Source organism: Canis lupus, chromosome 1 (genome assembly GCF_003254725.2).
Source record: "Canis lupus dingo isolate Sandy chromosome 1, ASM325472v2, whole genome shotgun sequence".
Classification (NCBI taxonomy): domain Eukaryota; kingdom Metazoa; phylum Chordata; class Mammalia; order Carnivora; family Canidae; genus Canis; species Canis lupus.
In genome coordinates, this window is record NC_064243.1 from 51,197,812 (window position 1) to 51,220,546 (window position 22,735).

The 22,735-nt window shown below is 36.5% G+C and overlaps 2 protein-coding genes across 5 annotated transcripts in view; one reads left to right on the forward strand and one right to left on the reverse strand.

Moving 5' to 3' along the window:
• PRKN (parkin RBR E3 ubiquitin protein ligase) overlaps nt 1–780 on the reverse strand; it is a 1,305,989-nt gene extending 1,305,209 nt beyond the window's left edge. Inside the window, exon 1 of the mRNA XM_025422695.3 lies at nt 530–780. Coding sequence (XP_025278480.1) covers nt 530–536 — 7 coding nt within the window. The 5' untranslated portion in view covers nt 537–780. The remainder of the gene's footprint in view (nt 1–529) is intronic.
• Nucleotides 781–823: 43 nt separating this feature from the next.
• PACRG (parkin coregulated) overlaps nt 824–22,735 on the forward strand; it is a 516,291-nt gene continuing 494,379 nt past the window's right edge. The window contains exon 1 of one of the 4 annotated variants that reach the window (XM_025422696.3): nt 824–1,320. In XM_025422696.3, the coding sequence (XP_025278481.1) occupies nt 1,165–1,320 (156 nt within the window). In that variant the 5' untranslated portion in view covers nt 824–1,164. The remainder of the gene's footprint in view (nt 1,321–22,735) is intronic. The other 3 variants (XM_025422698.3, XM_025422699.3, XM_025422697.3) reach the window with 3 other exon arrangements.

Here is a 22,735-nt window from a genome sequence, read left to right on the forward strand (position 1 = left end):
GAATGTCTCTGAATCCTAACCATCCCGGCAGGTGCCTTCCGCTAGAGCTGAAAGCTTCGGTATAGGGTTTCCCCGGAAAGAGTCCTACAGGCGGCGGGTCCCATCCGTCCCTAGCGGGGAGGCAGCCCCCGAGGGGCGGGGCCGGGGGTGCACGTGAGGGGCCTGCGAACCGACCCCCGAGTCCGGCGGGGCGGGGCGGGGCGGGGCGGGGCGGGGCGGGGCGCGGCGCGGCGCTCGCCGTGGGAACGCGCGCCGCAGCCTCCACCTCGGGAGGCGCAGGCGCGCACGCCGGGGTCCCCGGGGAAGCTGTCCGAGCACGGGCTGGGCGGGGGCTGAGCTCACACACACGTATTCCCCCGGCCCACGGCGGGCACCGGGAAGCGCGCAGCGCGGGCCGAGGGCCGGCGGACACGGCCGTCCCGACACTGACAGTTGACACCGGCCGACACCCTGGGGGCGGGGGCGTCCCTGTCCGCCGAGGCCCGGCGAGGAGGCGCAGAGAGGCTGTACCTGGCAGGTACTCACGTACCTATCATGGTCACTAGGCAGGTGGAGGCTGCTGGGCACGCAGGGGGCTACGCCCGCACCGGCGCCCGCCCGCGCCTCCCACAAATGTGGCTCCGGGGTTAAATCTTCCAGCACCTGCCTCCCTGGGGCCGGCTGTCGGAATGCGCACGCGCGGACGACGCGCAGCCAGGGGCCTTCTGGGAGTCGTAGTTTGACAGCGTAGTTTCTCCCATCGCGCCGCCCCCTCCCCGCCCGCCGTCGGCCTGCCGTGGGCCTTCCGCCCGCCGCCGCCCGCCTTCCGCCCGCCGCCTTCCGCCGCCTCTCCGCATTCAGGCCCAGCAAGCGTGCTACGTCACGGGGGGACTGGGCCACGGGGCCGCAGTGTTGACGCGTCGCTTAGCAACCGGGAGGCTTACCTTTGGAAGCTTCTTAGGGCTCTCGCCACGGTCCTTCCCTCCTCCCGCCCCTCCCCTCCGTCAACTCCCCTCACCTAGGAGCTGCCAAACATCTGGATCAACCTGGGCACTACGAGGGGTTGAATTTCTACCAGTAACGCGCCTTTTTACATTTTTTCCCCCCCGAACTCCTTCTCACATGCGTAAAACCCACTGATTCTTTTACTACACGTTTTATGAGAACGAGACATTTTCTAGGAAGATGGTGGCAGAAAAAGAGACCCTGAGCTTAAACAAATGCCCAGACAAGATGCCGAAGAGGACCAAGCTGCTGGCGCAACAGCCGCTCCCGGTGCACCAGCCTCACTCCCTGGTTTCTGAGGGCTTCACAGTCAAAGCCATGATGAAAAACTCAGTCGTAAGTGACCCTGCATTGAATATGCACTCGCTCCGATCAGGGGACAGCAGGCGATAGCTGCTGGCCGGCCTGGGATGGATCCTGAATCCGTGTCCTGGGGGGTCTGCGGCACCGAGGGGGGCGCCTCTGCAGACGGCGCCCAGCAGGGTGAGGAGGTCCTGGCTGGGGTGTCAGGAAGGATCCTGGGCACGTGAGGCACTCTTACCCACTGACAAGCACCTTCCTCCTAACTCATGGTTTCTAGACCACGCCAAGGTACTCTTAAAACTATTGACACGATTTTTTTTTTTAAAGAGCCTCTTTACGTATCGATTCCTAATCGAGCCCCACTCAGCAAAGGTCATTCTAGAAGGCGAGTTCTTAGAGATCATAAGCTCTTGCAGAATTTGACATGTGCTGATGTACACCTGGAACCATAAACTCGTTAAATCGTCTACAGTTAGGAACTCTCATCAGTTCAAACGAAGGAATTTTAGAGCATCCCTGCGTTGACCCTAACAAGCCTCTTTCTTACAAAATAATATCAGCTTGTTAGAGTTCGGATAGGCAATGTAACAGGAAGGTCTATTTCCAGACCTTTTGAATGATGATAAGTTTTAAACAGTCCAAGCCTTAAGTTCAAATATTTCTAACTATTACTATAATTTGTATTTTGATGTCTATTACTTGTGGTAGCAAAAATAAAATATTCTCAATACTATGGGGGGGATGGTTTAAAATGCACACAAGTGATTTAGCTACAAGCAGGATAGTTTAAAAAAAAAAACTTTCATATTTGTTAAAGAGCTTTAAATTTGGTATGCTAAGCCAGGTTTTACTACTGACTGACTAAGCAAGCCCCTGTCTGGGAATGAGATATTAATAATAAATGCAGCTTTCAAATTTATATAACTTACACTCTGGGAACATGTGACTTATTGTATAGCAGCTCATTATGTTAAATGAATAGTGTTGCTTTACAGTATCACATTATTTCTTTTGCATAAATGTTGCAAGTCTAATACCTTATTCCGAAACCCCATCCTTTACCTATATGAATGAAACAGATTACCTCCAGATCCCTAGGTCATATCGCCGTATCAGTACACAAAATGATATTTGGATTATTGGATTGTGTGTCAGTTGATTTACAATAGTGAAAATTTGTGCAAATAGACTAAAACTCCCGCTTGCTATAGTTGCAATCTTTTTGCATGTTTTTCACGTGAATAGGTGGTCATAGGAGTCAAGATGACTCGTTTCTCAGCAATATAGAATACCATAACCATTCAGGCTAATTGATTTTTTATTCTACCCAATATTTCTAGTTATTATCATGGTCATTTTTTTTCAATTTTATATTTGTTCATGGAAAAAATGGGTCAGATTCTCTCTTTTTTTCAAAATCTATGTTTATAATCATGTTTATTTTTTTAACATAGCCTTATACCTAAGCCATAGTTTCCTGGAAAATTAAGTATTCCAGTATTACCAAATGTAGTAAATATGCTTACAAAACTAAAATAACAAAAAACATTGACCATGAAGCAGCCTTCTTTATAAACAACTTACCTGAGTTAAATATCTTCTTATTTTTGTGCTTTTAGGAAAAGTCTTAGTGTGGTATCTGTATTTCCATGAAGATTCTCAAAACAGGTTATGTCATTCCTTCACTTCATTTAGTGGGAAATTGCAGTTCATAAATGCAAGCATCATCTACTCATTCAGCAACTCTCTCTCTCTTAGTTTTGTTTGTTTGTTTGTGTTAGCTGAGCTAAGAACTTGCTAACACAGACACAGTTCTGAAGATTTGGGATCAGCAAAACAAACTCCCGATCCTTAGTACTCCAAGGAAAATTAACACAAGATACTGTTTATACAAAAGAACTCTACTCGTATAGAAAATAAAACATTTCCTTTTTATATACAATATTCACATTTCACCATTTCTGTCTTCAACAGTATAAACCTTTTGGCATTAAAAAGTCAAAATAGCTCAATCTCTTTTTTTAAGGCTTATTTCTATTCAGAAAATAATGTGCCAGGCTCCAGCTTTTCTTAATCACAACCCCTGTCCCAAAGTTGACACCCAAATCATATTTCCAGTGTTGGGGCTCACCTTCAATTGCCTCTTTCAAACACCTCCTAATTAAACAAGTCACCATTCCAGTGTACTTCCACAACATACATACACAGCTAACCCCTAACGAGTTCTGTGGGCTCTCTTGGTGTTTCTGTGAGAGTGCTCTAGTAACATAAATGTATACACTTGATAATAAACAGATTAGATCGGGTGGACTATACAAACAGAAATCTCTATTTAAATAGTCATAGTCTGTGTATAAGAATCAAAAAATTATAAAATAATAAATAAACACAAATGGCTAGTTTTTAAGACCTAATGTCAAATATTGGTCTTCCTTTACTTCTTTGAAATTGTTGTTGCATTCTGTATGACAACAAACATGGATAAAATCCCTGAAATCAGAGACTAATATCCAAATTCATGTTGTTACATTTGCCTAAAAAAGAATGATAAGACATATAGAATTTGAAGATTTCATAGTCCATTTTCCCTTTATAGGCCTTGTTTCATGGTATGTTAGAACTTACAACCAGAAATCAATAGGTCAGTGTTGTATTGATTTAATCTCAACTGACAGTAGATAATTTTTGTGCTAATACACATTAGCATAAAGCAAGTTAAGATATGAACCCAAACTGATGATGATACAGAAGTTGACTTCACCTGAAGCTTTATACCATAGATATCCTTTTCAATAGACTATAGATGTTTTATGTTCAAAGTTTAGGGGAATGGGAGAAATAATTCCTTAATATTACATTATTTATATAGAGATGTTTATACTTACCGATCATATATTCATTCAACAGATAGTGGTAATGGTCAATATTTATAGAGTATGTATTAAGATACCTATTTGGCTGCTATAACAGAGACCAAATAACATTAGTTTAACTAAGATGGTAGTTGTTTCTATTACATATAAGTCCAAGTTTGTTGGGCACTGCTTCTATATTCTTGCTTTATGTCCTGTAAGGTGATACCCTGGGTCAAGGTGGACTCACCACTACCAGGGTCAAATCGCTACCCCCAGAAAGAAGGAAAGAAGAAACAGAGAGCTTCCTTTTAGAGGCATGACCCAGACACTGCACCCTACTCTCATTCACATCCCACTGGCCAGAATTTGGTGATAGGCCTACATTTTCCCTTTTTATAAAACCCTATGAAAAACTGACCCTTGAAGGAAATCCCAGTCCCTATACCTCTTTTATTAGGAAAAGGACTAAGAAAGTCATAAAGTTGCAAAAGGACATAATCTCCAACACCTACTTCAGGCATTGGGACAGAAAAATGGGTAAGGAGCAACCTATGAGAAGATATGGGAAGAAATGGAGACAAGCAGCTTCATTAGGAATGCATGTCCCAAAAGTTGCACTTGTCTCTTCTGTTCATATCCATTGCCAAAACTTAGTTTATGACCACATCCAGTTGCAAGAGAGGCTGGGAAATGGAGTCTCTGACTGGTAGCTCTATGTGCAGCTGGAACTTGAAGCATTCTATTAGTGTAATAAAGGGAAAAGGGAAAATCAGTGGGTGATTAGAAGTGTCCATCACCAGTGCTAAATATGCTCTATTGCTAGTAAAGAAAAGGAAACAGACAAATAAAATAATTATAGTACCTGTAAATACACCTCTGTAGTAAGGGTCACAAATACTGACTCAGTAGAGTAGAAGTACTAATGATGAGGGGATCAAGTGATAATAAACTAATTGAGATCCTCATCACCTTTTGTCTGGGTTCTCACGATAACATCCAAACTGGTCTCTAACTTCCATCCATCAATTGGTTCTTTGCTTCAATCATGTATCAGTATTATTACATTCATCTTTCCAGTACATTTCCCTCTCATCAATGGTACCTCCACAGGATCAGCAAATTCTTCTGTGATGTAACCCTACTCTAAGGTTTTCATTTCATCTCCTGCTATTCTCATATCCTTCCACCAAATTTAACTCTAAGACTTCCTTGTTGTGATTTTACTTATATTGTTCCCCTTACCTATCTGCACACCCAAGTTCATTCAGACAGTATGTAACAAATATCTAGTGATCACTGACTGTGCCAAGCACTGTTTTGGATACTGGCAGTTGAGAAGTCTGGAAAAGGCAAAACCCATGCTGTTCAAGGAGCTTTCATTTTTGTAGCCAGCTAAAATGCCAACTGCTTCAAGACGACCTCCTACTTCTCCCTCTTTATCAACCAAGATGGAAAGTTTTCCTTAGCTCATTGTTTTCTACTGTGTATTATAGTTACTCTGGCTCATGTTCTACCTCCTATAAATTCCCTGGGAGTGCAGAACTCATGGCTAACCAATTTTTTCCATCATAACCACCTAACAGTGTACTCACTAAGTACCTGAGGAATAAAGGTCAGGAAATCTACCCTTCATGTTTCATCTTCTCTTTTTTGTTGCTGTAATTGTTACATGTCTTTAGTTTGGGTTCTTTTTTAAACCACCCTCCCCCATTTTAGGAGCTCAGAAGATCCCTTGAAAACTCAGCCAGATCATGGCATTCATTATATCAAACCCTTCAGTGGCCCCTCATCTCAAAATGAAAGTTAAAGTTCTGACCCTACTGTAAGGTCCTAAGTAATCTGGCACCTTTGCTTTTTTATGTATATTTTTTAGTGCTTTCTTTGTCACTCATTCTGTTCTATCCACAGTAATTTCTGTGCTGTTCCTTGAATATGCCATTTGCCTGGCTGGCTCAGTCTTTTTTCCTTCCTGTACCCTCTAGTGGAAATGCATTTCCCGCTTACATATCACCATCTCCTGTTCCTTCTATTCTTTTTTTTTTTTTAATCAAAAATTAACTTTTCATTGAAGGTTTCCCTGACTATTTAAAATTTCAACATCTTGATAATCTCTTCATCTCTGCTACAGCACACTCATCTTCTTTCCATTTTATATTTTTCCATAATTATTGACTACCGTCTAATACCAATTTAGTTTATCTTGTGTCTTCTTCTACTACAGAGGAAGCTCCTTGAGGGCAGGGAATCATTACTATTTTACTCACTGCTGCATCTCTAGCTCTAGAAGAATTCCTGGCACATAAGAGGTGCTTTTTTTTTTTTTTTTTTTGGTCAGATTAATGAATGACCATTGTTTATATTATAATGAGATAATCATCTTTGAATTAGCAGCTTTGAGAAAATGCTAATGGTGTTATAAAATGTAGGAATTAGAATAACATACAAATGTTTAAGCCATATTTTAATTAGCTTATTATAAAAGTTATACATGCTCACTGTAAAGTGTTAAAGTGGTAAGGTTCAAAAAAGCTTTCTCTTATCTAAAAATTTTAGTTTATCCCTGTCAAAGTCTCTTATAATTTTATTTTTTCATTTTTTAAAAATATTTTTATTTATTTATTCATGAGAGACACAGAGGGAGAGAGAGAGGCAGAGACACAGGCAGAGGGAGAAGCAGGCTCCATGCAGGGAACCTAACGTGAGACTTGATCCTGGGTCTCCAGGATCATGCCCTGGGCCAAAGGCAGGCGCCAAACTGCTGAGCCACCCAGGCTGCCCCTCTCTTATAATTTTAATGTTCTATTTTAAAGCTTTGATTTTTCCTGATTCATTGTTGTTTAGGAAGTGAGGAAGAAAATTTTATTTTATTTTCCAAATGGTCAGAGGGTTCTTACATGAAGCTTCACATATAGTTAAACTGAATTATATAAAATATCTTCCCATTTAATTTGAATGATCTAGCAATGTTATATGTATATTAAGTATAGTAGCTTTTTATATGTTTTAATATATGATAGGGCTAGTCATTTTTATTCCTCCCCATGTTATGAGAAGGCAAAGCAAAATTGTTTTTCTTCAGCTAGCATATAAATCTCAAACAACTTAATTTTGTTGTTGTTGTGCTTTTAGGATACTTATTAATGGTACAGCAAGGAATGAAACTGAGATTTCTAGATATTTCTGACTTGGACCAGTCCCCTATTGATTATTTATTTTTTAGACTTCAGTTGATGCATCATATGTGAACATAAGTATCATTTGATGAATATTAAACCAAAGACACTGATCCAGCACCCAGATAAGAAACATTAATTAGCCCCATGGGGCCTCTTTCAGTTACTGCCCAAACATAACCCCAACTTAAATCTTCTGACAACAGATTTTCATTTACATACGTAGAATCCTAAAATCAGTAACTGTAACGTCTGATTCACCCACATTACTGATTATTATTATAATTCCCTCATACTTATTCCTGTGTAGTATTTTTGTGTGCCCATAGAATGTTATTTATCTGTTCCTCCATTGATGAGCATTTGTGTGACTTCTAGGTTAGGACTGTCACAAATAGCATTACTAGGAAAATTCTGATACAGGTTTTGGAGAACATATGTATAAATGTCCAAGGATGCATTCCTGGGAATTTCTGAGTCCTGGGGTATGTGTATGTGTGCCCCAATATATCAAAATTATTTTCCAAATTGATTTTTCATATTTAAACTCTTGCCAGCTCTATGAGAGTAAGTTTTGCTCTATCGTCTAATTGCTGTCCACTTTATTTTGCATTTTAGGTATTATAGTGTGTGTATGATGTTATCTCATTGGGAATTTACTATTAATGTTTATTCTGACTAATGAAGATTAAAACTTTTAAAATATATGTATTGATCATTTGATTATTCTCTTTTCTGAGGTATCTTTTCAAGACTTTTGAGTATTTTTCTCATAACTTGATTTGGCTTATTTATAGTAATTTTTTATTTTTCATATTCTATTTTACATGATATAAGGCATTTATTAAATGTATGTATTCCAAGTATAGTTTCCCACTATGTTTCATTTCCATCCCCCCCCTTTTTTTTGTGAGAGGAAGAGTGCAATGAGCTGGTAGGAGTAAAGGGGGAGAGGGATGGGCAGAGGGAGAGAGACAATCCTAAGCAGGCTCCATGTCCAGTGCAGAGCCCACCTCAGGGCTTGAACTCATGACCCTGAGATCATGACCTGAGCCAAAACCAAGAGTTGGACCTTAACTGATTAAACCACTAAGGCATCCCCTTCCCATTCTCTTGTGACTTTCATCCCTCTCTTTTATTTTTAAGATTTTATTTATTTATTCATGAGAGAGAGAGAGAGGCAGAGAACACAGAATTAGAGAGAGGCAGAGACACAGGCAGAGGGAGAAGCAGACTCCATGCAGGGAGCCTGATGTGGGACTTGATCCCGGGTCTCCAGGATCATGCCCTGGGCTGAAGGCAGCACTAAACTGTTGAGCCACCCAAGCTGCCCTCATCCCTCTCTTTTAAAAATATATACTATGTATGAAAAAATTACCTGAAATGTGTTATTTATGTATTTGTTTGTAAAGTATTCCTCAACTAAGTTCAACAGTCGGATAATGGGATGCATATACAATAAGACACAAGGCTTTGAAAATAAATTGGAGGGGATCCCTGGGTGGCTCAGTGGTTTGGCGCCTGCCTTTGGCCCAGGGCGCGATCCTGGAGTCCCGGGATCGAGTCCCACGTCGGGCTCCCGGCATGGAGCCTGCTTCTCCTCCTCCTGTGTCTCTGCCTCTCTCTCTCTCTCTCTCTCTCTTTCTCTATCATAAATAAAAATAAATAAATAAATCTTTAAAAAAATATTGAAAATAAATTGGAGTTATCAGAAGCAAAAATAGAAGCAACAATAGAGAAACAATGAAAAAAATATAATTAACCTAGAAGGCCTGAACTAAAGAAAAGGAGAATCAACTTTGCTATTCGTGTCAGTGAATTTATAGATGATATTCAGATTCATTGTGAGCTTCTTGGCATTGGCTGCTCAGAGGTGAACATTATATACCTGTTATCATAAAAGGAGTAGCTTTTCAATCCCTTGTCTATCTGTATGTCCATTCAAGACCTCTGCCCATTTTTTAGTTGAGGTTTTGAGTTTTTGTTGTTGTTGATATTAGGTTGTATAAGTTCTTTAGATATTTTGGCTATTAACCCTCCTTATTTCATATGTGTTTTACAAATGTCTTCTAGTTATGAGTTGCCTTCTCATTTTGTTGATGGTTTCCTTTGCTGCATGAAACCTTTTTGGTTTAATGCAATTCTGTTTGCTCAATTTAGCTTTTGTTGGCATATCTTGGAAGATTGTGTGTTTCTAGAAACTTACTTCTAGATTTTACAATTTTTGGTATATAATTGTTTGTAGTAATCTCATGATCCTTTATATTTCTGTGGTATCAATTGTAACTTCTCTTTCCTTTGTGATTTTATTTGAGTCTTCCTTTTTTACTGATGAGTCTGACTAGAGGTTTATTGATTTTATCTTTTCACAGAACCAACTGCTAGTTTCATTGATCTTTTCTATTGTCTTTTTAGCCCCTCTTTATTTCCACTCTGATCTTTATTATTTCCTTTCTTGTACTAACTTTGAGTTTTGTTCTTTTTCTGTTTCTTAGGCGCAAAGTTAGGCTGTTAATTTGGGAATTTTTTATTGTTGTTTTCTTGAGGTAGTTTTGTATTGCTATGAGCTTCCCACTTAGAACTGTTTTTGTTTCATCCCATAGATTTTGGAACATTGTATTTCCATTTTCATTTGTCTCAGGATATTTTGTGATGTCCTTTTTGATTTTTTCATTGACCTGTTGGTTACATAACAACATATTGGTTAGCCTTCATGTGTTCATGTGTATACATATGTATGTTTTCCAGTTACCTTCTTGTAATTGATTTCTAGTTGTATACCATTGTGTTCAGAAAAGATGCTTGATCTAATTTCAGTTTTCTTAAGTTTAATGAGACCTGTGTTGTAGTCTAACCTGTAATCCATTCTGGAGAATGTTTCATGTATACTTGAAATGAATGTGTAGCTTTTTGGATTAAATGACAGATATAGATATAGATATAGATATAGATATAGATATAGATATAGATAGTATATCTGGCTTAATGGGTCACTTGAGACCATTATCCTTATTGATTTTCTCTCCAGATAATCTATCCATTGATATAAGTCTGATGTTAAAGTCCCCTATTATTATTGTGTTACTCTCAAATTCTGATTTTATGTCTGTTAATACTTGCTTTATATATTTAAGTGCTCCTATGTTCTGTGCATAAATATTTATAAATGTTATATTTTCTTCTTGGACTGACCCACTTATAATTAGGTAATGCTTTCTTTGTCACTTGTTATTGTCTTTGTTTCAAAGTCTATTTTGTCTGATATGAGTATTAGGCTATACCAGCTTTCTTTTCATTTTCATTTGCATGAAATATCTTTTCCTATGCCTTTACTTTCAGTATGTGTGTGTTTTTAGATCTACAGTGAGTCTCTTATAAGCAGCATATAGATAGGTAGCATTTTAAATATATGCAGCACAACATACCTACACTGTTGTTTTTACAAGTAACATACCACCAAATTTTTTTATAATAAATTTATTTTTTATTGGTGTTCAATTTGCCAACATATAGAATAACAGCCAGTGCTCATCCCATCAAGTGCCCCCCTTAGTGCCCGTCACCCATTCACCCCCACCCCCCACCCTCCTCCCCTTCCACCACCCCTAGTTCGTTTCCCAGAGTTAGGAGTCTTTATGTTCTGTCTCCCTTTCTGATATTTCCCACACATTTCTTCTCCCTTCCCTTATATTCCCTTTCACTATTATAGCCCCAAATTTAATCCATAAAAGATTTCAGTGAGGGGCAAGTAGGTGATATTAAAATGAATCTTGAAGAATTTGATTTTGCATAAGATTAAATTGTTATGGTACATGTATTTAGGTTTTTGGTGATCCATTTTGATCCAAGAATAGAATTTACAATGTCAATAGGAGAGCGTAGACTGTATATATTTGTTTTAGCTCTGGTTGTGATCAGTTCATTTTACGACCAGAGCAAGATGGCTTTTGATTTTATAAAGTGTCATAGAGGAAGTTTGTATTTTACCACCATCTGCAAGACTTAACTATGCCTGTTCCACTCTTCTGTCCTAAACAGTAGGCCTAGAGGTTCTGACTAACTACCCCAGGCCCTGCCTGCCATCGCCCCCTTGCCCCAACCTGCTGCACACTGTAGGGATCTATGTGTCAGCACCTCTGAAACCCATTCATGATACATATTTAAGAAATGGATGGAAACATCTAAGGCCATCATGCTCAGGTTGCAAATTGCAATCACCTGGGGAACTTAAAAATTCCTCATTCCTGAGCCTCATCCTCCAAGATTCCGGTTTAATTTTTCTAATTCTTCTGGGGTTGATTTAATTAGTCTTTAATTGCGGTTCAGAACATTTGGGAACATAATATTATGGAAAGATCTCAAAAAACTATTTTCCGGGACACCTGGTGGCTCAGTGGTTAGGCATCTGCCTTCGGCCCAGCGTGTAATCCTGGGGTCCCTGGATCAAGTCCTGCATCTAGCTCCCTACATGGAGCCTGCTTCTCCCTCTGCCTCTCTCTCTCTCTCTCTCTCTCTCTCTCTCTCTCTCTGTGCCTCTCATGAATAAATAAATAAAATCTAAAACAAAACAAAACTATTTTCCACGTATCTATTCATTTTTGCTGAAGACATTTACTAAGAAATATTCTATTCCCTGCTGCTTTGTATTATTCTTTTTTGCTTGTTTTTAGTTATACATAATACCCAGATTTTAGAAAATATTTAACCAACATAACTCAATTTTAATAATTTTAACTTGATAATATGTCTAGAAACTGTTGAGGCTAATCTTTCCCATTAATTCATATCCAGAATGTTGATTTCAAATTTTAACTTTTTATCAATTTAATCTTTAATTTTATTTATTTATTCATGAGAGACAGAGAGAAAGAAGCGCAGAGACACAGGCAGAGGGAGAGGCAGACTCCATGCAGGGAGCCTGATGTGGGACTCGATCCTGGGTCTCCAGGATCACGCCTGAAGATGGCGCTAAACCGCTGAGCCACCCAGGCTGCCCTCCGTTTAATCTTCTAGATGACATTTTAATAATATACAAAACTGAGTTTAGAAAATAGTGGCATAGGCATCTATTGATCTAGATTTAATAAATAATGTTTTGTTATAATAACATCTTTAAAGATTTTATTTATTTATTTATTTATTTATTTATTTATTTATTTATTTATTTATTTTTAGAGAGAGAGTGCTCACTGTCTAATATAGGGAGGGAGGGACGGGGGAGAGGGAGGGAGAGGAACAAGACCCCATGCTGAGGTCAGAGATGAACAGGACCTGGGGCTCCATCTCACCACCCTGAGAGCATGACCTGAGGCAAAAAATCAAGAGTCAGATGCTTAACTGACTGAGCCACCCAGGTGTCCTATCATATTCTTTTATTTTTTTTTTCAAAGATTTATTTATTTATTTATTCATGATAGACATAATGAGAGAGAGAGAGAGAGAGAGAGAGACAGCGACACAGGCAGAGGGAGAAGCAGGCTCCATGCCCAGAGCCTGACATGGGACTTGATCCCGGGACTCCAGGATCACACCCTGGGCCAAAGGCAGGCACTAAACCACTGAGCCACCCAGGGATCCCCCCATCATATTCTTTTAAGTAAATCTCTGATCTTATAGAAAAATAAACGAAACCTTACCAAAAGAGCTACGTCCTAATTCCTTTTCCACCCTTCTGTTCGTCCATCCTCAGGTAACCAGAATCCTATAGTTTATATATATCATTCTCAAATATATGTAGTGCATCCATACATTTTGTAGCAATGTATAGGTGTGTGTGTGTGTGTGTGTGTATATATATATATAAAAGTTTAGGAAATGTGCTTCACATTGTCTTTATACCAGGGCTTTTCTGTTATAGTGCATGTTTCTGTTATGCCTTTGGGTGCATATTCAGTTCACAAATAGAATGATGTCAGTAAAATCAGGGGATTCATATATATTTTTCTCCATGTTGTTCATATTTTGTGCCAAGAGCAGCTGAATGAAAAGTATACTAATACAGCTGAACACAGCATGGTAATAGAGTCATACAAAGTAACATAGACAGTATCATTCCTCCTGTTCTCTTTGCATGCTTGCTCTTAGAAGTGTTGAAGTGTTTTCTCACTTTGCACATCCTTACAAGACCTCCTCTCATCATTTTCTTTAAAAAACAGCAGTATATTTACTCCAGTATTTCATTTCCAAAAGTCATGAATGTAATGTTTTTAACTGTGCTAATAACTTTTTATTAGAATGATTATTAAATACTCTGGTTTCAAAATGGTATAGATTTTTATGAGCTTTTAACATTATTAAACATTATTTTTTCCCATACACCTTATTATTTCTGGTGAGTGATTTTGCAGAACAAGTATGTTTTCAAGAATGCATGTCCTGTTATAATAGGAACACTTGTAGGAAATTTGTTTACCTGCTGTATCATATTCCCATTTCATGAATAAGCAGGTATATTTATTCATTCTCTTATTAAGGGACTGTTAGGTTTCTACATTTCTCTACTGCATCATTGTGTATGGCCTCTAGTGCACCTATGCCAGAGTCACCTCAGGTGGATTGCTGAATAATGAGTTGTAGGTTCAACTTTAACGGACTTTGTCAAATTTCTTTCCAGAGTAACATATGCAGATTTATATTATCACCAGCAGCTAATGAGAATTCTTGTTTCCTAAATCCTAATCATCATTTGGTGGTATCAGACAAAATTGTACCAATCTGAAGGGCATGAAATGATACCTTGTTTTAATTTTGTATTTCCTTGATAAGTAGTGATATATTTTCTTTTCATACTTTTTAATCATATGATTTCATCCTCTGTGCTGTGCCTATCACTAGCTTTTGCCCATTTTTCCTATTAGGTTGTCTATTCTTTTCTTATTGATGGACAGATATTCTTTACAGTCATATACTCTGGATATGGATATTTTCTGGATATGGACTCAAGATAGTTTCTCCTAGCTTGTGACTGTGTCTTTATGGTTGCTTTTTTTTTTTTTTCTTGATGCATAGAAATTTTAAATTTAAAGTATCTACAGTTACCAAATTCTCTCTTTATGGTTTATTTTCTGCCTAGTTTCAGAAATATTTTTTTCATCCTTATTTATTAAGCTTTCTTTCATGTGTTTTCTTCTTATGATGTTCCATAGGTTAATTATTCAGTCACTAATTCATTTTAAAGATGAGAGGTAAGGCTTTAATTTGATCTGTTCCATACGGAGAGCCACTCATCCAGTACCTTTTATAAAGAGTAACTGTGGACTCTCCATTCTGTCTTATTGGTCAATTTATCTATCACTGACCCAGTATCATATTGTCATAATTGTGGTAACTTTATAAATCTTGATATTTGGTAAGGTGAATTTCACCAATTTGTTTTCATCCTCTTTGACATCCTTTGTCTCTTACCATTTATAGGGATTTTAAGATTTATTGTCAAGTTTTGTGAAAATCCCTTTGGGGATTTTGATTAGAATAGTAAGGAAAGTATAGGATAATTGGGGGATGATAACAATCTATTCTTAATTTGATAAAGGTTTTTTTTTAGTACTGAGTATTATTGAATTTTATCAAAGACACTTTCTGCATCTTTTGAAATGATAAGGTTTTTATGCCATCCATCTCTTAATGTTAATTTAATGTTAATTATATGCATCAATTATTTTATAATGTTATCATCATCCTTACATTCTTGTATGTGATTCAATCATGATGTGTTTAGTTTTGAAACAAGGGTATAAGCCATTGGTATTTGTTTCTTTTTTTTTTCTTTTTTTTTAATTTATTTTTTAATTGGTGTTCAATTTACTAACATACAGAATAACCCCCAGTGCCCGTCACCCATTCACTCCCACCCCCCGCCCTCCTCCCCTTCACTTATCAGGTTGCAAAATTTTTCCCAGCAACTCACCACAATCTTGTATCTTATCACCCCAAAGTAGTATTCATGGTAAGATGGTGTCCTGGGACATCCAGGTGGCTCAGCAGTTGAGTGTCTGCCTTCAGCTCAGGTCATGATCTTGGAGTTCAGGGATCGAGTCCTGCATCGGGCTCCTACATGGAGCTTGCTTTTCCTCCCTTTGCTATGTCTCTGCCTCTCTCTGTGTCTCTCATGAATAAATAAATAAAATCTTTTTTTTAAAAAAAAGGTGGTGCCTAAGTAGCTCTGGCTGTCATAACAAAATACCACAGATGAGGTTGCTTAAACAAAAGAAATTGATTTCTCACAGTTGTGGAGTCTGGGAAGTCCAAGATCAAGGAGCTGGCCAATTCAGTTCCTCGTGAGGGCTCCCTTCCCAGCCAGCAGATGGCATGGCTTATGTGGTATCTTTACATGGACTTCCTTCAGTGCAAGCAAGGACTCTCTTACTCTTCATTTAAAACTGCTAATTCCATCCCAAAGGCCCTACCTTCATGATTTCATCTAACCTAATTACCTCCCAAAGGCCCAATTGCCAAACACTATCACCTTGAGATTAGGGCTTCAACATATACATGTTGAGACACAAATATTAAGACCATAACAAGTGGGGAGATGAGATTACTCAATTTGGCTCATCTGTTGGGGCTGAAAGAGAGACCTGTCTTTCTGGAGTTCTTTGCTACTAGATCAAACTGATATTTCTGTAAACTAACAGAAGGCTAAAATTTTCCTTTAGGAGGAAAATTAAATATGTATACTACACTTGCCTTCTACAAAAAATAATTTATTGGATTTTTTTAAAGATTTTATTTATTTATTCATAAGAGACAGAGAGAGTGGCAGAGACATAGGCAGAGGGAGAAGCTGGCTCCGTGCAGGGAGCCCGCTCGATCCCGGGATTCCAGGATCATGCCCTGGGCAGAAGGCAGACACTTAACCACGGAGCCATCCAGTCGTCCCTAATTTATTGGATTTAATGTTCTTCTTATAACATTGTGTTTTTGAACAATTATTTTAAAAAGGAAAAATTCTTATTAGAGTTTTAAGAAAATACCTAAAAAAGAAAAAGAAAATAAATATAAAATACCTTTCACTAGAATTACTCTTGAACTATTCCTGAAAAGATTTCTACATGCTTTTTATGTAAAATTAGAATCATATATCATAGATTATTAATATATTTTAAATTTCAGTACCTGCTGTTGTATTCTCATTGCTATTTTATTAATTTTAAATTTTGATTTACTTATGCTTTGTTTGGCTTTTTGTTTCTATCTTCATATATTATCTCCTAAATTTATATTTCAATTCTTCTGGTTTTGATAATAGATTTCTTATTTCTATTCTTGCAAATGATTTTCATCCTCTCACTCCCCCTTATTAATCTTCTTTACTGAAGTTTTGATTGGAATATTTTCATGTCTTTCTTTTTAAATCCTTTATTTTTAATAGAGACTATTATTATTGTTATTAAAAGGTATGTAATTGTATGTCCACTTTTAGTTTCATATGATTGTTATTTATGAGTGATTATTTTTCCCATTGATTGGGGCATTATGATCATGTTTTGATTATGATTTTTTAATAGATTTGTTGCTTGATGGTTATGTAATTTGGCTTCTACAGTTTTAGTTGCTTGGAATTTATTATAGTTACCCTTGTGGTTTAGAATAAGATTACTTTCTAGAAATGTTATTTGGAAACTTGAAAATAGGTATTTTTTCCAGACTTTTTCTGGATTGTTAATTGCAGATAATCTATTTTAGTGTGGCTTATTACAGAAACCACGTAAGTAAACATATTTTGACTATTTGATAATATAGGTCATGAATAATAAGGCTTAGACCTATCCTACACAAATCTGAAATAGGCAGATAAGGTTTGTTATTTCCTCCTATTTCTTTTCTATATCCATATTTAACGGTCCACAAAACAATAATTTCTCTTAGTTTATCTGAATGGAAGATTTAAAAACAAAACTGCTAAAAATTCACGTATTAAATGTCCTTGGTTCCTTTGATTTTTATGAGGAGAAATAGACAAAAGAAAACAAATTACAAACAAGAATTAGAAAACAATGGGAAAGCTACATCAAGATGTATTCTTTTGCTTCTCTTTAACCTTGCAAGGGGACGTACCAAATTCCTCTTTCAGGAGTTCTGAAAATGACGTTATGATAGCTAGCAATCTTTACTCAAACTTACTTGAAGGCCCCAGAATTCTAGAACATGTCTATAGTGTTCCAATTATTTTATTTTCTGGGGATAAAAGCAGATTTTTATTTTCAATATGTATATTTCATATTGTATGGCCTTAAAATGAAATGAGAGAAAATTCAGGAAGACTTATTGATTTTGCTACTGCTAATAAGAACCAACTTAAAAATTCATCTATAGACATATCATTTGATCACACAGTGACCAAGTATTGATGAGAAGCATGCCAAGGTTTAATACATAAAGTGACGATTGATTTTTGTAGGAGCTAAAAAGTGAGGCAAAAAGAATTTAGGTTTAATATTTAGCATCCAAAAATTGAAACTCTAAGGCATTTGTAAGGTAATTCAGTTAGACTATGGTAGAGAAGAAGTATTATGTTCAGGGACAGATTTATTTTTAAGTTTTCCATATACTTGTAAAAGTCATAGCCTGAAAAAAATTTAAGATATCATTATCTATGAATTTCATTACTTACCAAAGTCACTGCCATTTAGGAAAAAGCATGTGAATTTACTATATTAAAAAGAATAATTGTGTTATATGAGTAATAATTTATACTTTAAAATTATCCTCCAAAACCAATTCAAGTTAAAGTCATCAATGTAGCATAGGTTAGAGAAAGTAAAACTAGAAAAATTTGATTGTATAATAAATGCCAAATAAAATAACTAGTAAAAGACAGATTATGACTAACTACCTTCTGTGGTTTTTACTTAGAGGAGTATCCATGGAGAAATATATTTCTCAGTTTATTTATTCAAATTAAAGTAGCTATGAATAAATAATCCCTGAAGACAAATAGTAAATTCTTTACCAAATCTGTGTCCTGTACTTTGTATAAAAAAAATCAGTTATTTTACATGGTAAAACTGTAACTTTATTTCAAAATCAAGCAGATGACACACTGTTAAATGCTTTCACATGAACGTAAAAACATATTTGAACTTAACCCATATTATATTTAAATATATTTTCAAATTTTTATAATATAATGATTATTGAAACAGAACAGCAACAATTGTATAAAATAGATATTCGTAATTTTTTTATTTTTTTAGAAAGAATCACTTCCTTTTTTCCAAGTATTTATTTATTTATTATATTGGAGAGAGAGAGAGAAAGCACGTGAATGAGAGGAGGAGCAGAGGGAGAAAATCTTCAGACTCCCCACTGAGCACAAAGCTTCATACAGGGCTCAGTCACATGACCCATGGGATCATGATCTGAGCCAAAACTAAGAGTCAGAGACTCAACTTACTGAGCCACCCAGGTGCCCCCAAATATTAGTAATTTTAAGCAATAAGGAGGCATGCCTTTGTATATGTTTTATTTCCCTATGAAATTTCTTGAACAAATGATATATCGTATTTACTCATTATAGCACTAGATTATACACACATTCATAGTGATTTAAATATACAAAATTATCTTCTGTCACAGTTATGGTAAATAATGAAAATATTTTAGAAATTCATCAAATATAGCTTTTATAAGATAAAGTAAAAAGTAGAAATGGCCAATGTCTTACAATTCTGTATTTCTGTGCCCCTCAATGCTCTAGACATTGGAGATGTCAGTTGTATTTCCTGGTTATTTAATTCTAACTTATTTGGTGAAAGTAATTCAACTGCAAGTATCCATATATACCTGTTACACATTTCTTTCGATTCTTCACATAGAGAACGATATAGATGATTGATTAAGAACTTCTTTCTAGGTAGAAGATCCTTCTCTGGATCATATTTGGCCTTCTATTTATATAAGTAGAAGGTAATCTGATTGTAAGTTTGTGAACACTTGATACTTGGATAAGGACCACAAGAATAGTGTTTTAGATTAGAACTTGTAAAACCAAAGGAATCAAAAACCTTGGGAAGACCTCAAAAGCATGAATCAGCACTAATGTGTGGGGTATATTGGAAAAGATTGAAGTACCTCCAGTGACTTACAAACAGCAGGTTAATCCAGAGCTAATGCTAGCAAACCCCAAAATGAACTAGATTCAGCCATGGTAGGGCTTCAGATAAGAGAATCAAGAGACAGCAGAGGCAAACCCTTGAGTCAGAATCCAAACGTATGGTCCGAAAGTGAACCGAATTCCAGCCAAAAAGATTAGTAACAAGAGGCAGAATCTTGGAAAACACAGAAGTCTGATCATAAGCCAAAGAGATATGTAAAACCCTTAGTCTCCTGTTAGAAAAAGCACAGGCTAATACCACCCTAGGAAGGGTAAGGAGCATTCTGGAGAACAGATATTAAGGAGCCTAAAAAGTTATTTCTACTGCCAGGCTTATGTTGACAAGTTGAACTTGTTGTTTCAACTTTTAATATTCTGTAAAATAATTAGTTGAATTTGTTGATGTTACTCTGTTTTGTTTATCCCTGGTCAAGCATCCACAAATAAGTGATATTTGTTTCAAGTAAAGTGGATTGAAGCGAATCTGCTGCAATTTATTAAAACATTGGAAAATGAAATCAAAACTTATATGAAATTTATAGTGGAAAAGCCATATAATCACCTTTACATTGTCAATGGCTTTTCAAATTGAAAATTATTTCTTAAAGTATCAGTGTGACTGGTGTGCAGGTTGGTAGGTAAAGTTTTAGAGATTGACTTGTCAGGGTTTATCAGACCCCATTCTATGTCTGCTCCCTGTCCCTCAGGTCCACATATTTCTATTTCTGATTTTAAATCTGTAAATAATATGCTTGTACTACTATTTCTTTTTTTAAAGAGCTTAATTGAGGTACTGAAATAAACTACATATATTCAAGTATAGAACTGGATAAATTTTGATGTACACATACAATTGTAAAGCCATCACAACAATCAAAAGAATGAGTATAGCCACCATTTCCACATTTCCATGTGCCTCTTTGTAATCCCTCACACTCCTTCCCCATTTTCTTTCAGTCAGCATAATTATTTTGAGATGCATCCATGTTGTTGCATGTATTGATACTTCATTCCTTTTTATTGCTAGAAGCATTCCACTTGTATGAATATAGCACACTTTGTTTAACCACTCATTGTTGGTGGGCCTTTAGGTTGTTTCCAGTTTGTAGTTGTTAAAAGCAGCTGCTGTGAACATTGGTGTTCAAGTCTTTGTGTGGATTTGAGTTTATCTCTCTTGGTTAAATACCTAAGAGTGGACTAGCTGCACCGTCAAGAGGCTGAGAGGATGAAAACCACATCATGTCAGCCCTACCCACAGCTAGTACAAAGTTACTAATGGCAATGACAAATTCATCCTTGTCATCTTTGAGATATTTCAAAAGATCTCACAGAGTATGTTTAGGACTGCTTCTTGTGTGAGGGTTGTTATAGGCCTATAATACATAGGATAAAAGAAAATATCATTGTTCTTATTTTAATAAATATAAACCATCAGTGTGAACAGAACCATTATTGTCATCTGAAAACATCCATCACTGATTTATATATGGTATTAAATATACAATTATTATATGAGCTTTATTGAAGTATCATTAATTAGATTATGGAAACAAAGTCTTCATAATTTTATCCATTAAGTGTATTTATATCTGCATTCACTTTCTCCATTGTAGGCTACCCAACACATATTAATGTTTAGAATTTCTTGTTAAAAACTAGGATAGTTACTACTTTAACATTTTGCTTCATTTGTTGAGATTTATTTGTTCCTTGTCCATAAAACTCGATTTTATGTTTCCTTCCTTTATTTTCTTTTAGAGATATCTTAGGCATCCTTCACATTTTATAAGTAACCATAAATTTATTTCAGCCTAGGGCCAACAGCTAGCTTTCATGTTGACCCAGATGCATATATGCAATTTAGTCAGTGAATTTTGAAAACTTGAGCGATAGCACATTAAAATGGAATAATGAACCAATAAAAATTTTTATAGCATTCAGAAAAATTATTTCTCAGACATTCACACTATCATTTTACTCATTAAAATTATTCTAGGATCATAAGGTAGACCATGAATATATTCCCAAGGCTCGAAAAATCAACAGATCTTCTTTTCTGGTGATCAAATGATTTGACCTGAGTACATGATGATGGAATCTTGTTTTTGGAAAGCTAGACCAGACATTTATAACTAGATTATCCATCTTCAAATAATGGAATAATATTTTTGGAAAATCTTTCATATGGTGTCTGTAATGCTTCTCATGTGTTAAATGCTATGTGTGACTTGTCAGTTAAAGCTGTTAGCTTCATATAATCCCTGCCAGCGTGTACCATTGAGTTTAAACTTGGAAAACTTCAAACGCTTCATCAGCATATGGAAAAACTACTACCACTTCAAGGAGTTTTCATGGAGATTAAAGAAATAGTGCAGTGAATCATAGGCACATGCTCAGCAACATGGAAGCCCAATGCAGTATACACTCACAAGATGGTGGTTTTATATTTTTCACAAATCTGCTAACATGTAATTGGCCTGTCCTATAAAGCAGACCCTTAAGGATTTTATAGGATTCTAATCTTCTTGATGCGTTCACCACTTGTGGTAGTGAGTTATGTGCTCAGGAAGGCATATTAATGTTTACGAGTCACTAAGGTGCTATTTCGTGTTTGCCTAATCACTTCATTGGCCTTTACCTTGTTTTACAAATGTACTTAATTCAATAAGGAAGAATGCTTCTCCTGAAGTTTTTACATGGACAAAAAGTGTTTCCAAGCCATACGCATCATTTTATTTGTAGCGATGTATATGATTCCAGCAATTTTGTAAATTACTATTTTTTTTTTTTACTTTTAAAGGAAGCACTTTAAAATTAGCATAACATCTAACCATGTAGATATTCCTGTTTTCCATTACACTTAATGGGAATGATCCTTATATTTTAAGTAAACGATAAAAATCTGAGAGGGAGAATTTCGTATCTAAGTATTTTAGATTGTAATTTAGCAAGCAACTAAATGCATTAATCCAGACAGATAGAGGTTATAGAGATTATTCAAGATCCCATTAGTCATTTAGACATTTGCGTGTAAATGTCATTTGTTTCTTCAATTCAGTTCAACTGCTATAATTAAATACTGTTCATCCAGCAACAGTCCTGAAGACTTTTGTATCCTTGTAGAACACAGTAAAAAACAAGTTTTCTATAAAATGCAGTTTACCTTCAGTAAAAATTTTTCTTTTAAGTTTTTAGCTTTATCTTAATTGTGACTATCAAATAGAGCCTCTCAGATCAGTGATATAAGCTAATTTCAAATTTTCTCTAAATCTGCAAATATACTCTTCATTTTCTCTAGTCTGGGCTTAAATTGCTCTGCTTGCATT